Source organism: Paramormyrops kingsleyae, chromosome 4 (genome assembly GCF_048594095.1).
Source record: "Paramormyrops kingsleyae isolate MSU_618 chromosome 4, PKINGS_0.4, whole genome shotgun sequence".
NCBI classification, from domain to species: domain Eukaryota; kingdom Metazoa; phylum Chordata; class Actinopteri; order Osteoglossiformes; family Mormyridae; genus Paramormyrops; species Paramormyrops kingsleyae.
In genome coordinates, this window is record NC_132800.1 from 33,122,044 (window position 1) to 33,139,466 (window position 17,423).

General features: G+C 41.4%; 1 protein-coding gene across 4 annotated transcripts in view; it reads left to right on the forward strand.

The window, feature by feature from the left end:
• The first annotated feature begins 610 nt into the window (after window positions 1–610).
• LOC111845860 (corticotropin-releasing factor receptor 2) overlaps window positions 611–17,423 on the forward strand; it is a 43,420-nt gene continuing 26,607 nt past the window's right edge. The window contains exons 1-4 of one of the 4 annotated variants that reach the window (XM_023815549.2): window positions 611–880; window positions 1,206–1,289; window positions 2,612–2,693; window positions 7,030–7,149. In XM_023815549.2, coding sequence (XP_023671317.1) covers window positions 1,248–1,289; window positions 2,612–2,693; window positions 7,030–7,149 — 244 coding nt within the window. In that variant the 5' untranslated portion in view covers window positions 611–880; window positions 1,206–1,247. Of the gene's footprint in view, window positions 1,290–2,611; window positions 2,694–6,728; window positions 6,922–7,028; window positions 7,150–14,315; window positions 14,453–17,423 lie in introns of those variants that run through there. The other 3 variants (XM_023815552.2, XM_023815550.2, XM_072711180.1) reach the window with 3 other exon arrangements.

Here is a 17,423-nt window from a genome sequence, read left to right on the forward strand (position 1 = left end):
TCTCATACTTACCAGAACATTAGGAAATATTTTTATATATATATACTTTTTTCCAAATCCTTCTTATTAGCTGTGTGGAGAAAGTTTTGGGGTGATTTTAATCGAAAATGTTAATTAAAACGAGCCGAGAGGGAATTTTTTTTTTAACATAGAGCAAAAAGGAAAAAGAGAATATTACTGTTGAAAAACGTCAAACATGCCTGGATTGTGTAGAGTTGTGCTGCCAAAAGCCAGAAGAGAAGCGGATCACTACTAACTAAGTGAGACTGGACCCTGGCAGGACGGCACAACCTCCCTTATTGGCCGGTGTGAGAGGACCTGGCCCGACAGCGGCAGGTGTGAGAGGACCTGACCTGACATTGGCTGGATTTGAGAGGACCTGGTCTGACATTGGCTGGTCTGAGAGGCACCAGTCCAACATTGGCCGGCGTTAGAGGATCTGGCCCGACATTGGCTGAAGTGGATGACCTCTCCTCAGAGCCGCGTGCCTTTGCTTTCTGGCCCGGGGAACCGACACAGCTCTCAGCCCACGGATCATATTACAAGGCTGGCGAACCTCCTCGTCTCACAGAACCCGGTGCCTCTATATCATGCTCAGTCGCTCCACACACGCTAACAGAAGGCAAGGAGCACCCTGAAGCCAAGGCCTCATAGTGAGAGCTGTGAGGGCAGCATCACCAAACCCAGCTGGTCATTTGTCCTGGAACTGGATCTCTGCTGACCGTTCTTGTAGAGAAAGTAGGAGATATATCTAATTTTTTGGGAGGTTTGGCACTTCAGTTCAGGATCTGCCTGTGATGGGCCCATTGTCTCTGTGGACCTACAGAAGGGTGCATGTCTGCGAGAAAACATCTTCATTCTGGTGTCGAGGGTAACACAGGTGTGCATTTCCTGTTTTTAAACAAACATCGAAAGACAAAGTTCAGCTCTATATAAACTCTATTTCTGCATCTCCATTTGCCTGTTTAATCAGCCGGAGGACTTCATACGTAATCCATGAACATTTTAATGACTGTTTTTGTCTCTTGCTTTGCCACATAATTAAGCGAAAATGAAGAAACATCTGATCTGAGTTTGTGATATTTCCAAATCAAACAAACTCTAAGAACTTCGAGAGGAGTAACCAGTGGAATTCGTCTTTATTTCCCATCTCATTATAAATGAAAACTGGACTTTGAACTGAATTTATCTATATTTTTACAAAGGATTATGGGGAAGATGAAGATAAGAAGATTTTTGTCATCAATATGAACATAAAGCAAGTTTTGTTGTGTCTTCTTATTTCGTGTGTGAGTATACGTCATTACGCACATTCAAATCTATCTTTGTCTTTATCACAATCATCCTGAGACAATATTTTTGAGCCAAGTGTCATAGGACAACTGGATTAATGATTCACCCAGTAAAACAGTATTAAACAGGTCTGTTATTGACAGAATAAATCGTGCTGGTTAGAGACGTGAAGTTACAGCAATTTTGCAAGCAGAATCGTTAACAAGTGTTAAACGACAAAGCTTTGCAAATTTGCAGTGAATTGACTTCACTAGAAATGACAATACAAAATAATCAGTTAATCTTGTTAACTTTGCTGATAGCTGGAATGACTTTGCACATCACATGAAAGCATTTTCCTTGGAAACAATCCATTGAATGTGGAAACGAATGTTTAATTCATTCACCCGAAGGCTCCCCGGCAGCTTGGTTCAGCATCAGCTGGCTTATTTACGCGGGAAGCGCGCAGTGGTACCTGATGAGCAAACGGGTCCCTCACCCTCTTCAGCCCACTCTGGTATCACTCGTCCTAAATCCAGTTTTCATTATCACCATCCTACTTTAATGAAAAGCATATCAACTCTAAACATAGAATAACAGCTTGTTATGACATATCCATCTATCCATCTTCCAACCCTTAATTCTGGCAACATATTTATAAATCTATATATAGATATACGTATATATGATTTATACATTTTTCTTTTCTTCTTTTTTACCAAACACATTTAACTACCCTGATTATTTAAGATGCAAAAGATGCAATGCAAGATATATTCATGTTTTTGTTTTTTTTTTAAATGCACACAAGAGTAGAAATATCTGCTGTTAATGTAATCTAATGGTCACTAACAGATTTGCAGTTAGCATACTGACTTGCAAATACTTTACAATATCTGATGATGCAACCGATGCTGAGCTAAAAATACATTTTAGGGCTTCTGACTCCAGTGATCTTTGATATCCCATAGGAATGATGGGAAAAAAAAGCATGTGTCCTGGGAAAGGAACTGCAACCCGCAAACCTGACCCTTCACTCATTTGTCACGGGCCAATCACCCATCGGGAAGCTTAAACCGTGTGCTCCTATTGGCTGTGAATGGTCCTCGGGGCGATGTTCATGCTGCAAAATACAGACCCTTGGGGGGGTCCTAACCACTGCGTCCCTGACTTGTTGGGTGGCTAGGCTGCTGCCTGAAATGCACTTAAATCATCATTACTTTTTGCAATGAATTGTTTGTAGCTGTAAGTGCAAATCTATCTGTATCTTTGTGTATTTCTCGTTTGCTTTTTTTTTTTATGAATGAACATAAGGCATTTTCTCACATTACCTCTTCAGCCCAGAATCCAGTGTGAGCTATCCCTACTTGACCTTCTAGAAAAATACTGCGAGGCCCTGTCTGCCCTCTACAATATCACAGGTGAGCGTGTCATATCCTTATCTCGGTCCTTGTTTGGTTTCTCTGAGAAGGCAGCAAAAAAAATATATATACAGAATTATCCCACATGTTCTCAGCAGCCGAGGAGTATATTTCGATTCCCGTGCCTACGGAAAGTCGCTAAGCTCTGACGCTTTTCAGGCCGCGATGCAGACTACAGTACAACATGCCAAATTTTCTCATATCATATCATATTATATCAAAATGTGCCTCATTTGTAGAATACACCCCTGTGGCCCCGAGATGGTACAGTCCAGTGAAATTTTAAGCAAATCCAAAAGTACTAATATAAAGCCATAGCATTCCCACTGGAAAACAGGGTCTGGATGATGTGCACACTGACTGCACCGCAGTCACGAGACTCGCTGAGTCACTCCGCGAGCCGTCCCCCACATTCCCCCAGTACGGCACCAAGTAACGACAGAGTAATGGATATGTCGCAGGCACCTGTTCCTTCCGTATGGTCTCGGGAGGTGATGACTGATTCTCCTCGATGGCTATCATACATTGGTCCTTTGGAGGCCATCATGCTGCACCTACCTACCGTATCCCACTAAGTACCTTTCGACTGCCACTGTGACATCAACTGCGCGACAAGAAAACTCTTTGGTTCAGGACAAATGCACTTTCGGTGATGATTAATGCCTCTGGGGTAATTTGAATCTCAAAAAGTGGGGAAACAAACCATTTCAAAGTCTGCACAGCCTTTTGGTTTTTTTTTTGGTTTTTTTTTGGAGAATCAGTATCACACTGGTTAACTTTGAAAGTTAATTATTTTGTGCAAAGAGAGGCATCTGAGCATGAATTCTGAATTTCAAGCAGTAGATACAGTTTAAATGAGCATTATGATTATATAGTTATACTTTCAGCTACCAAGTGTGGCTGGCTGCCCCGCCACTAGAGGGCTCCTTTGCGGAGATGCCACGTCTTTGGTTTTTTGGGAGGCTGCAGTGCATTGGTTCTGATGGCACCAGAGAGGCTGTGGGGTCTCGTCACCCTTACAGGAATAACACCAAGTATCACAGATCACAAGCGCCCTTCCTGTCACGGTCTCGTGCTATATGCCCACACAAACACGACAGCACAAAACAGGGCGGTGGAAATGTGTCGACCTTAGCCTACATCTTATGATGCAATTTTATATATTTATAAGTAGGGGATCTACAATGACTTTATTAGGACATGCAGGTAAAAACTCATATATTAATGTATATAAGACACTGACATTTTGTCTTTGTTAACTGCGAAACACAACATGGAAACCTTGATTTATTGCTAAGGTGAACTCTGACCATTTAATCCACGCCAGTTTTATCCCATCATTTTGCTGCCAAATTACTCTGCCAATACCTCTCAATATGAGCCTTGCAAATAATAAACAGAAAACCAGCATGGTGGTAATTAAACCATCTGTTAATTGTCATCAAGTTGTTTGTCTCACATATGTAGGCTGGTCGCGTTTCTGAAAGGATGGTTTGAAGTGTATAATTATGAAAACATACAAAAGCTGGCGTTAGGTGGTTTTGTTGCTGTGTGGTGCATTTGAGGACGACGGTATCGGAATACTTATTCGTGGTATTACCTTCATTTTATATTTCTCTTCATTTTGTGAACTGTTAGTAAATTTGGAATTTTCTTCTTAGTAATACAACTGTATGTGACTTCTGTTTTCTGGTAGTCTAGATCAATCCTAGGAAAACTATAATATTTAACTTGAAATATTAGATAATAGCAAAACTACTTAGCAATCCTAGGAAAACTATAATATTTAACTTGAAATATTAGATAATAGCAAAACTACTTAGCAAACTATTTATGACTTAAGCCAATAAACACACATTTATTTGGGGGGCCAATCCCCCCCCTAAAATAGGCCTAGCAACGCCCCTGTCCGTGATTATCAACCCTCCATAAATTAGGCCTAGCTTCTTAGACTGAATGGTTGTCTTCACTTTTAAATAAAAACATTACCCAGTATAAATGATCTGCTGCACCATGATCGATGCCATTTTAATCATCATTCTCATCAGACCATCCCATAAAATACGGCCTGCAGGAGTCTCTTTAACAGCATCAGTTACCGGGAGCAAAAATACATCAGAATAAATTAACATTTACCCAGGTTATTACCCCGATTTAAAGAGGAATCAAGACACCTCATTCCTATTAGTACCTCAATGTGTGAGTGGAGTAATCACTGACCGCAATTACGTAAATCAAAACATTATTCCAAAGGTAGGACATAAGTAGTATAGACATATTATAAGAATTAGCATCTAACAGGTGTTCACTGCCTGTTGACTTGGTGAGAAGGTAAGACGCTGAATGTAAGAGAATGCTACTTAGCTAGACATGGTAACTAGAAGACAAGTTGCGCACTGACTCTGTCTGTCAGAAAAGCCATTGGCTTATATTTTACCAGAGTCAGCTAGCTTTGCAGGGCTGTACAGAAAACACATATTGGATCATGTTCCATTAGGCAGTTTTGACAGCAGAATTCCTCTTCCTTTCACTGCTTTACATGTCTGCTATCAGCTGGAGACCTTCCGGAATATACTATCCCCCTCCTGCCTTCATATTATGGGGGTTGGGGGGGAGGGGGGAGGTGTGTGGGGGCAGATATACACCGACTCAGGTCTAAAGAATCAACATCACCACAAGGGGGCGCACATCCAATGCATCGACTGCCCCTCCCACAGGAGGCCGCCATATTTGAGGCCTGTCTACTTCATGCCAGTACACCCCCCCTTTTCCCAACTCAGTGGACACCTAATTGGCTTCCCAACTGCGTAACACACAGAGGTTTGGGACAGGCCTGGTACACTTTCCTAAACAGCAATATAATCTGAGGGCTTTGTTTGACCCTTAAAAATTCAGAGCCATTATTACTGGATGGGCGTCGATTTTCCTAATCGGAATTCTGAATGCTTTCGGAACTCCACTTGGAATGTGAATAATTGCATATTTCAGATTCAAGCTGTTTTACTAGCAGTGCCTTTGGGGAAGAAGCAGCCTTAGGGCAACAATTTGTTGTGTTTTGTCAAGATTATAATCTTGTTGTCAGTTTTAGCAGAATAATGTTTGAAATGCTCCTGGTAAATCTGCCACGTGGGACCGCCCTCTTCACCTTAATTTAATGATTTACTTGTTTAACATGTGTTTTGTATGCTACTTTTCTACAGCCTATATGTTTTTTTCTTTGTCAGATGGCTCTGCGTTTAAATTAATTCCACAGCAAAACTGCTGACAGTTTGCGTCATGAAACATCGTCGTCTGTCATGTACCTGCAATTTAAACATAACACACTGCGGCAGACACTTAATTCACTGCTGCTGCTCTCAAGGATTAAAAAAAAAAAAGAAAAAGAAAAACAGACGATGACTAACCAGCGCCGTGTCTTCGGGGAAGATAAGGCTAGGATTAGCGCTGGAAGTAAATATTGTCCAAAGCCCCAATTTAAGCATGCATCAAGGTGTTAAACCTACACCTTAATATGACACTTTCATTTAACTGGTGATTAAATCGTGTTTTTTTCTGTAATTTGAAGGTGCTCGCACACAATGTATAAAACATAAAAATATATGAATCGATGGTGTGAGCAACCGAAGTGCCTATAAATAAGTCTGCACACTCGCTTCGCTTTAAACTGGTTTCTCGGATTAAAATCCCTTTTTAAGATCTGGTTCTGGTGGTGGCCGGTCGGGGAACAGATTCACTCCGACCGCTCACCCCCTTTATTTCGGGTAAAAAAAAAATGTAAATCGAAGCATTCAGATTATCTAGGAAACTTCTTGCCATCACCAAAATATGCTACTTCGTGATGATCCTATTAGTGGGTATAGTGGGAAAGTGGAATTTACGGATGGCTGGTGCATAATATATATATATATATATATATATATATATATATATATATATATATATTTCTTTTGGGGGCCGGGGGGGGGGGGGGGTGGATTTGTATTGGGCTTGAGTGCATCTGTAGACAGAGATGTGGAGAGGGAAGGGAAGGGATTATGCTCATTTGACTCAAACTCCGGCATCGTACGAGGTGTCCGCCGCGCCACCAACAACTTCACGACCGAAACGATGGATTCTGCTATTTTCCAGATCTTCATCGGGGAGTTCGGGGACCCCAACTGTAGCCTCATAGATGTTTTTCAGGACACTTTCTACGAAAATGCATCTTTTCCTTTAATGAATATAGACGGTACGGGTCTTTAAACCTATTTCACGCCTGTCTTGTTTTTCATCGCCTCTTCTGCTTAATATATCACTTTTGTACATATTTCAATTAAACGTTGCCATGTGTTTCAAGGTTTGTATTGCAATGCCACTACTGACGAGATCGGGACATGCTGGCCGCGCAGTACCAGCGGCCGGATGGTGGAAAGACCGTGCCCGGAGTACATTAACGGAGTGAAATACAACACCACACGTAAGTTCACTTCCAGATACCTCCTATATGCCGATTTCCCGTTTTGCTATTCAAAATCATTGCAATGTGTATTGTAATCGCTTCTGTGCGTCTGGAGTTATTTATTAAAAATGCAATATGAATAATGTATTAATAACTTAGCAAAATTGCGAATATGCTGTTTAAGTTCTATTTCAATGCGATGGAAAGCGCATGAGAAAGCTGAGGCGCATCTGGACCTACTTTTGTTTGACAGATCCTGTGTCCTAGTCCTGTGAACGGGGAGCTGTCCATTGTACCGCAAATTTAACGTCCTATAAAAAAAAAGACTAGTAGAAAATCACATCGGACGCATTAAATATAAATACACAGGATTTGCTGATTATTGGCGCATTTGAAATATAGGAGATATTGAGTGTAGGCTATATGAATGATACTGTAGATCTCTCGGTCATGTAAAAACAGCAATTTCTACTGTAAATCGCGATAATCTGGAGTGAAGCTTCTCCACCAGACGGATTATGAGATGAAGGAATGCGTATACCAATAAAGTTTACAAACCGGTCTTTTACTACCCATTAATGATTTGCCATAAAAATGACAAGTATGACTAAGTTATTCGGTCAGTAGGGCGCGTTCTTTTAATAGTTTAACTGGGAAGAGTATAAAATAAGCCGTTTTTGCGGACCATTTGGGATGCTCTGCAGATAGCCCATCAGGCATTTCTTACTGTCAAACTGACGACAGGAGGGCGTCTCTCAGATCAACTCATTACCGCAAGCTTTTTTTAGATATTCATAAAATGTGCCATTGTATAGGCTCTTAGGAATTTCTTTTTGAGGCAGTTGAAGTTTGCTTCTCGTTTTATTATAAATGGTCGCAAATTAGCGCTTTTTGGGCAACTTGTTTATATATCGAAACCTTAATATGTGGTTAATGTATACGAAGCATTTGCTTATTTAGAAAAATCAAAGCTTAGTAGAAATCAGATCTAGTAAATTATTTTGAAGTTTTAAAATGAATTTAGCTGACATCTTTCTCTCGTTACTTTACCTGCTGCTCCATATTATCATTTCTCATAATCCACTGTGATTAAATTTAAATACACAGCTACAACTGATGACTAATGGACAATACATACATAAACCATCCATCATATTCCTTTATGTCATAACAGACAGATTCACTGCTATAATACAGTCACATAACGGTAGTAAAGAGTAATGAGTAATGAAAAGCTTATTGGTGGAATTACTCAATCTCTGTAATTATCAATTAGATTGATAACTGATGATTATCACCACTTTTCTGCCCAGTCGCTGGGTTTTTGTTGTCATTCATTCATTCATTCATTCAATCAATCAATCAATCCATCCATCCATCCATCCATGCATCCATCAATCAGTTGAAAGATGGCATAACTGACAAACACCAAATTGAACCAACCATTCTGTTAACTCACCTTAAACTTTACATGACTATCAGTTCAAATCCAGAATGGTGAGTTTTGTGATAATTCATATAGCTAAAATTCTGGTACCCACCATGTTGAAATTGTTTAATTGGCTAAGCTTTACCCTGCCAAAAGAAAAAGTAATTCACACCATGGTTATGTAAGGTTAGGCCATCCAGAGAAGTAAGGTTAGGCCATCCAGAGAAGTTTTCTCTTTTATAATAAATACATATTAATAGAGGGAAAAAGGCATTTTACTAAAGAGGTTCATGTATTTTTAAGACAGGGTCTATATTTCTCTTGGCTCTTTTAGCATGATTTATTTAGAAAGGACTTTGATCTTGAGTAGGTCTTGTTATGGCACAAATTATTGTCTATTGATATTACGACTGAGTACCAATGTTTTGAGTGCCAGGAGCTGTTTGAACTGCTATACCTGAAACTAAGCCAATTCATTACTTTATACTGGGGGGGGGGGGGGGCACATTCTGAAGTCTCACTGATGGAAAACATTTTCAGCCTGAGGAACTGCCAAAATAAGCTTATAAATAAAGGATTTATTGTGTGCAGAATTAGCACATGTTTGTTTGCTATGCCCAGTGTTGTGGCCAAAGATACCTACTATGCAGAACATTTTAATCGTTTAGGGGGAATGCCACCCGTGGCTCGTAATGTTTCATTGGTTGTCACGCATGACAAATTTATAAATTCCTTTAATTAACATTTTTAACTGAAAATTTGGGAAAAAATCTTTTGAACTGTTTATGAATTAAAAAAAAACAATATTGGACATTATTCATTCAAAATTGTTATGCAAATTTCTGTTTCATTATGGAAAACGTATATACAAAATTGAATCTTTACTGGATTGGGTAAAATGGTTATTAATGATGCTTAAATTTTATCACTGTATTTACATTAAGATATGATGTTTACTTTCGGTGTTGTATGAACATCCATCCATCCATCCATCCATCATACATACTTCTACATACATGCATTCATGTGTAAAATTGCACATGCCCACATTCCTATGAGTGCACATGCAGGTCTGAGAAATAATTATAATTAAATATATTTTTCATATTTCATTCATATTTTTGATATTTTCTTTTTTTGCTTATGGTGCATGGGGAAAAGCTCCAAACATATTTCAGAATGGGAGCCAAGTAATCACTCAACATTCATGGAATTAAGTGTGAAATTATTCTTTTCAGATTAATCCAGTCAATGCCAGGTTCCAGGATTAATCAGAGAATTAATTAATTCATCTGCAATGTAATTAACACACTCTGTTGTCCAGATAAAAAGGACACTCGTACCAGCTTCTCTTAACAAGGTGAAGTTTCTGCATTGGCATGTTTTATTTATTTTATTTACTATTTAACTAGTAATTTTGGGAGCCGGGACACATCAATATTTACTTTGTCATGCTTAGTATTTCATCAGATTTCTGATTGCTATGAAATAAAATGCATAGTGTCAAAGCTCTTGTGAAAATATGTAATTTCTAGGGTTGTCTAGTTTCATGTTCATTAGTCTTATACTGGATTGATCTGTCAAAAAAAAAAGTTTTAAATACATCCCAAATTTCTCACCGCCTGTTCAGATAATGACGGCAATCTTGGGTGTAATGAGGAAGTGCCTTTGTGATAGATACCTTATTATTTTTCTATCCACTTACCTGCCTGTCTCCTTAGTCCTTAGTTTCATGACTAATTTCAAAGCCTCTTTTCAAGACTTTGCCTCAGGAGGAGTGATTTTGACTCTTTGTCTCTCCAGTGCTGCTGCAGTGAGATGACCTTGCAGTGTAACCTGACACTGTGCTTCTTATATGCACTGCATTTGCGCTCTACATTGCATTTCCTGGACTGGTTAGAAAAGAAATTTGTTAAATGAGAACATGGAAAAACGTAACATAGACCCCCACTGTGGAATATTTCTATAGATATATTATTTGCTTTTTTTGTAAGAATGAAACTATGGGAGGGCTGTTTTTAAAACTGTCGGGGATCTTGCAGAAATTCATCGTTGCTGTTAGCAGTGCGATCAGTAGAAATGAGGATGCAGTCCTATCGGGGTGGACAGTCATCGCCATGATGGTATTCCCATGGACGCATTGCATGTGTCCCTCATTCACAGGAAATCCATAAACTAGCTCATTCTTTCTGTCTGGTCCTAAACCCAGTTCCCAGAGGCCGTTGGAGTCTATCTGCTTTTCATTTTTTCCCCTCCCTGATAATTTTCTTTTCGAGTTCTGTGTTCCGCTTATCCTTGTCACAGCCATGTGACTCCTGAAATGAGAACCCCCCCCCCTCCCCCGCATATAAATGTGACCATCCAATGTCACCTGATTCTGCCTGCACTTCCAGGTTCGCACATGCAGGAGAAGCACCTCCCAAAGCCTTATGTTCTCCACTCCACTCTCGTTCACATGAAGCATAATTAATTATTTAGGCTGGGGACTCCGTCCAGAGTCAGTTTGTCTCTTTTTGCTGTCGTTTTTGTATCATGCGTTTAAAGACTCTGAATAGATTCAAGTGTCCAGGTTTTCTATTACGCAGGTCAGGACTGGTAATGCTGGTGAATGATGTCTTGCCCTGTATATCTTTTCTGTTATTAATTCGAACTTTCAGCACTGCTCAGGCAAAACTCCCGCATGTTTTCCGGAAAGGACACTAAAGGGGACTCGCTGGGGTGGCCTCGGTAATTTACTTAGACTGAAACGTCATTCTATTCCCTCCTTCTGCTGAAAGATGATGGCTGGTTTGTTTCCATTGCAGTACAAATTACATTTGGACCTTATTCCTCCAAATACGCATCACTGTGCTTCCCTCTCACAACATTTACCCATAATCCTCAAACAGCTCCCCCCCCTCCCCGATTGCACTCACTTTCTGCCCAACTCTTTGCTTACCGATTGCTTACTTGACTGAAAGGCAAAACAAAATATTTCCACAGTAAATACTTTTTATGACAATATTAAAATATTCCTGCACGATTCTCTGCTCTTGAGCTGTTGGAATCAGTCTTGATGATTGAACCTGATGACAAAAAAAAAAGCATTGAATTTCTGCACTCCTGGTCCCTTGCAACCCTATTCTGGACATGTGATTGGGGATGCTGGGGTGGATGGATGGACTGGGATTCTGGTTTACTGGTAGTGCTGAAGGCTGGTGATTGCAATAAGGACTGAAGACAGTGGGGAGGCCAGAATGATACAACCGCAGTACCCCCGTGACATTATATAACCGGTATGAGTGATTCCTCATACTGTATCATAAAAATTCATAGTCCCTTTTATGAAATTGTGGTGATACTTTTTAAATTTAAAAGCACTTTACATAAGATTTTACGGCAATCCTATTCTGGTTAAGTACGTTGGATGGATAGATATGTATTGCAAATATCAGTTTCAGGATGGAATTGGTGAGATGGTAAAGGTCAGCCTTTCCTGAGTTCAAATTTTTTGAAGTCCACGTACTGGAGTGCTATGAAATCCACTATAAATACAGACAAACAAGTGCCTGGCCTTTCACATCTATGGATGAAAAGGTCAGTACCTGAAGGTGTGGCTGTTCTGCATGAAAGCCCATTACAGAGAGCGCTGGCAATCAATACTTATCATGGATACCTTTAGAGTTTACCCGCGCCTAATTCACGCTGGGGGGAAATATTTTAACTTTTTACTTATTTATATATTTTTATTTTACTGCAGTGCATCTGAAATCGTAGAAAAAATCTTGTGGGTTGTGTGTGTGTGTGTGTGTGTGTGTGTGTGTTCAGTCATTTTCAGTACATAGCATGCAGTCGAAACAGCTGCATACCAGTCACTCAAAGGAGAGAAGTGGGTTTCCTTTAAAACTGGTGCCCAGACTGTACTTCTGACACAGCGAAATTTACTTAGTTTAAAAACAGGAGCGATTCTCAACACAAGCTCCTTTTTTTAAGAACAGGAGTGAGACACACAGGAGACTGAGAGCCAGGCCTTCACGTGCAATATCAGTGCCTGACCTCACACATGCTCTGCTGGATGATTGGTCAAAAATTCCCACAGACACACTCCTCAATCCAGTGGAAAGTCTTCCCAGAAGAGTAGCAGCTGTTATACAGTAGCTGCAAAGAGGGGGACCAACTCCGCATTGATGCCTATGGATTTAGAATGGGATGTCATAGGCTTCTGTAGGTGCAATGGCCAGGTGTTCCTACCCTTTTGTACATGTAGTGTAGTAACAAATATAGTAACTGCTTGGGATAAAAGGTGTCTCATGGTTCATTAATCATGAATAAACAATGAGATCAGTATTTCACATGTGTTATTCATGACTTGTTCTTTCAGTTGTTCCTTAGTAGTTCCTTCAGTAGCTCACAAAGGTTTACAGAATTAACAAATTAGGTATCTGATAATGTGATATGTTGTTTTTTAAGCTGTGGAGCTCTTTGTGGCTTTGTAACACTAACTACTGCTTTCAACAGACAATTTATTTGCACATATTAGGCCACTAATATGCTAGGAATTTCCCCTGACTTTCTGGCTAGAAAATTTGGTCCTGTTATTGTTCCATGTTTTTGATATTTGAGCTCCCAAAAGGGTAATTATGGCCTGTTTAATGTCCCTCTAGCCTTTGGACCTTCCTTTGATTTCAGTAGAAGGTCTGATTCTTCTCTCACGCACCTCGCTCCAGAGTGGTTTGCCCCCGGGACGCGGTACCCTTGCGGAGAAAGTGCTTTTTTGTGCGGGGCTTCAAAGACACAAAGCAGCGAAGTCGATAAATTCTCTTTTTCAATACGAGACTCCCCTCATTGATTTCAGCCACATTTTATGGATAAATAAAACAGCATCCGCAGAACTTTTTTTAATGAAGAGTATTCAGTTTACACAGAGAGGGAGAAAACGATAGCATGTGCAGGAGAATGAATAAAACAGCCAAAGCAGTTTTACTCTAAACTTTGACTGATACGCGAGCTGCACTTTTCCTCGTCTATCCATCAAGCGGCCGACATCGGCTCTCCGGGGTCGTAGGAGTTTGGCACACAAAGCTTGTTTTTCACTAGCAGTGAATTGCTTGCCCTGATTTGTTTACCCTTTCAAGATCATGAGTTCCGGTTTGGTAATCCTGAGAGAGATAAAGCCCGCCTCTACCCTGCCTTTGTGCCATGTTTCCGAAGCGCCAATTTCCTCCCATGCTGTCAGTGACAAACATGTACTGGCATGTGATTTGTAGCTGCTATTCAATATGTGAGTGCGGCAGGCGGGGGGGGGGTTGTATTTATTAGCAAATGTTCCAGCACTGTGATAAAAACCTGTTATTTTGGTGTTGTAGGGACAATTTTTTTCCGTCCCCACGAAGAGAAACTAATTTTTATTAAAAATCTATAACTGCGATCAAAAATGTGAAAACTCTTTTATTTTGTTTGGTTGGGTAGGGGTTACGGTTGTCAATTTCAGGATTAGGGTTTTTCCCATAAAAATGAATAGATGATCACAAAGATAAGAATACAAACATGTGTGTATGTGTGTGTGTGCGTGTGTGTGTGCGTGTGTGTGTTACGCCCCCCTGCTCTGGTGTCCCTAGTGTTGATTTCAGCTGACTGTCGCCCCATATGGGAGGAGAAAGTTGCTGAGGGTGTGTCAATCTTTTCCAATAAATAAATGAGTTCCTGAAACTGATATATGTGGGGGAATCTGCACACGTGTCAGAGAGGTACACCTTTCACACCTCTCCTTTCACAGCCCATCAGCGCTGGCTGATGACGCGACATCGATCGACACGGGAGCGGGGAGCATCCTGTTCTGTTTAAGGCAAGGTCTCAGTTTGAGGACTTGTTCCTGTTCTGCGATCAGTGGCGTCAACGTCGTCCTCTCTGAAGGTAAAAACTGCCAATACATTTCCATGCCCGTGGAAAGTAGAACACACGAAGTCATTAGCTGTTTGTTTCTTTCTCCGTTAGGTGTTTAAGAAGATCACAGTACAGGGAGAGCCAACCAGAGAGAAAATAAACCAATCAGACAGGCGATCAAAGAGCAAATAAACCAATCAGACAGCCGATCGAAGAGCAAATAAACCAAGAGCAAATACAGATTTCACTACTTATGATGACATATAACATATTTTAAGTATTTACATTTTAAGTCTTCAAATATTGAATTTTATTCAATAACTTTTTATATATATTTAAAAATATTTGATAGTTGCTCTTACTGTAAGTGAGAGCCCGCATAAATTGTTGGCTGTGGCATCCATTAATTTTTCATAAGTGTTTGTACATCACAGAGTCCGAAGTCTATCCCAGGAAGTACAGGACGCAGAGTAGGGCGACATCTTGGATGGTGGGTCATTGTAGGGCACGCAGTCACGCACCCAGTCGGAGACGGGGCAATTTCGAGGTTCCTAAATGTACCCAGTGCCAGTCCACGCAGAAACACGGAGAGAACACGCAGCTGCGGGGGCGTGAAGCTGAAGCAACATGCACTGTATCAGTGCAGTGGTGGCTTAACGGTTAGGGAAGTACACTTGTACTTGGAAGTTTGCAGGTTCGAATCCCTGACTTACAAAGCACCACTGAGGCACCCTGAGCAAGTCACTGCTCCCTGGGTGCTGAGTTAGCTGCCTCCTGCTATGTCACGATGACACATATGGGTTAAATACAGAGGACACGTTGTTGTGCACTGTGTGCTGTAGTGTGTCAACACTGATCATTAAATTCTATCTAGGTGCTTTTTGAAATAGAGTCTGGCTTAGTAATTAAAAAAATTCGCACTTTATTTTAGCCCTCAGTCTTCTTTATTGGTGAGGTTTTTTTTCTTCCAATAGCATTGAAATAGGCAGTGAATTTTAAAGGCGGGGGGTATTTGCTGGGTATACAATTAGTATGCATGGGGTCAGCTAATAACCTGAAAACAAGATGCCTGCTTGCCGTACCGCTGGGTGAATTCATTAAATGCTTCTGCTCCGCTGACCAGCGCCCATGGCCTACTGGATGGAGGGCGTGGATGGGGGGGGGGCAGTTTTTTTCGGGCATTTGTGTCTATATAAATCCGGACTCAATGGCAGTCGCCGGATCTGTGCTTCCTGAGCCAGATTTTTGGATTATTGGACAGGGAGTCATTTCTTTTGAATTCCGTGATTCCGTTCTGCGAGTCGACTGACCTCTGATGGTCTCCTTATGGTGGTAGAGGAGGTTTTGGGCCGGATGCCATTCCCGCCTTAGCTAGGGCAAGGATTCCAGCTACAGACTGGGGGACGGTTAACAGTAAGGAGGGGGGGCAGTGCAATTATTCCAGTCTGCAAAGCGCAACCGAAAGGAATACGAATAAACAACGGCAAAAATGTAATTTGGCCAATAAATGAATACGCAGAAATGACAAAAATGGTGCAGGACGAAAACTGCAGGTCGATAAGAGGCGAGAGTTCAAGACAAAACAGTGAAATTTAAGAACGAGTAAACAATGCAATAATTAATAAATATATGCAGTGGGCAAAAAGATGGAAACAGACCACAGTATAGTTCAATAAATACTGATAAAGTGCAGAAGTGGAATTTTGACAATGTGCCGTCGAGTGCAGCGGTATGCAAGCATAGCAAAGCTCTTGGTTCTCGCACACGGAGTGCGGTCCTTCACGGACACTGGGTGCCGTACGCGTCTCGGTTCTCCGTACTCGCCGAGCGTAATTACACTGGGCATATCTGTCCCTCGATGCGGCACAGCGCGGCCGCGGGTCATGCCCTCCCTTACCGCCAGGGCCTTTCCGTCATGGCCCATCACTCACGCTATTCTCGGGGCAATGGCTGTTTTCGGCCGCTCCTTTTCCCAGGATTTTCGTTAACGTTATTGAAGTGCTTTTTTTGTCGTTCCCCTGCTGTCATGAAAGCAAAGTAGGCAAATTCCAAGGTGAGAGCGTGTTCCTAAAAGTACGTAGCAGCCATGGGTCATTATTCTCCCATATAAGGATAAATTACTAACGAAGAATAATTAACTGGCGTGCAAGTTTCTTGAGTCCATTCGGAACTACACTATATTGACAAGTATTGGGACACCTGGCCGTTGCACCTACAGAAGCCTATGACATCCCATAATAAATCCATAGGCATCAATATGGAGTTGGTCCCCCTTTGCAGCTATAACAGCTGCCGCTCTTCTGGGAAGGCTATTGGAGTGCGACTGTGGGATTTTTTTCTTCCAGAAGAGCATTTGTGAGGTCAGGCACCGATGTTGGATGTGAAGGCCTGGCTCGCAATCTCTGTTCTAGTTCATCCGAAAGGTGTTCAGTGGGGTTGAGGTCAGGGCTCTGTCCAGGTCAGTCAAGTTCTTCCACACTAAACTCACCCAATAATGTCTTAATGGACCTTTGCTTTGTGCATTGGGGCTGGAACAGAAAGAGGCCTTCCCTGACCTGTTCCCAAAAAGTTGGAAGCATAGAATTGTTCAAAATGTCTTGGTATGCTGTAGCGTTAAGTGTTGCCTTCACTGGACCTAAGCGGCCAAGCCCAACCCCTAAAAAACAACCCCACACCATTATCCCTGTTCGACCAAGCTGTACAGTTGGCAGAGTGCAGTGAGGCAGGTAATGTTCTCCTGGCATCCGCCAAACCCAGACTCATCCATCAGACTCCCAGACAGAGAAGCGTGATTCGTCCCTCCACAGAACACGTTTCCACTGCTCCAGAGTCCAGTGGCGGCGAGCTTCACACCACTCCATCCAACACTTGGCATTGTGCTTGCTGGTAAGAGGTTTGCATGCAGCTGCTTAGCTATGGAAGCCCATTCCATGAAGCTCCTAGTGCACAGTTTATGTGTTGGGGTTAATATCAGAGGAATTTGTAACTCTGCAGTTACCGA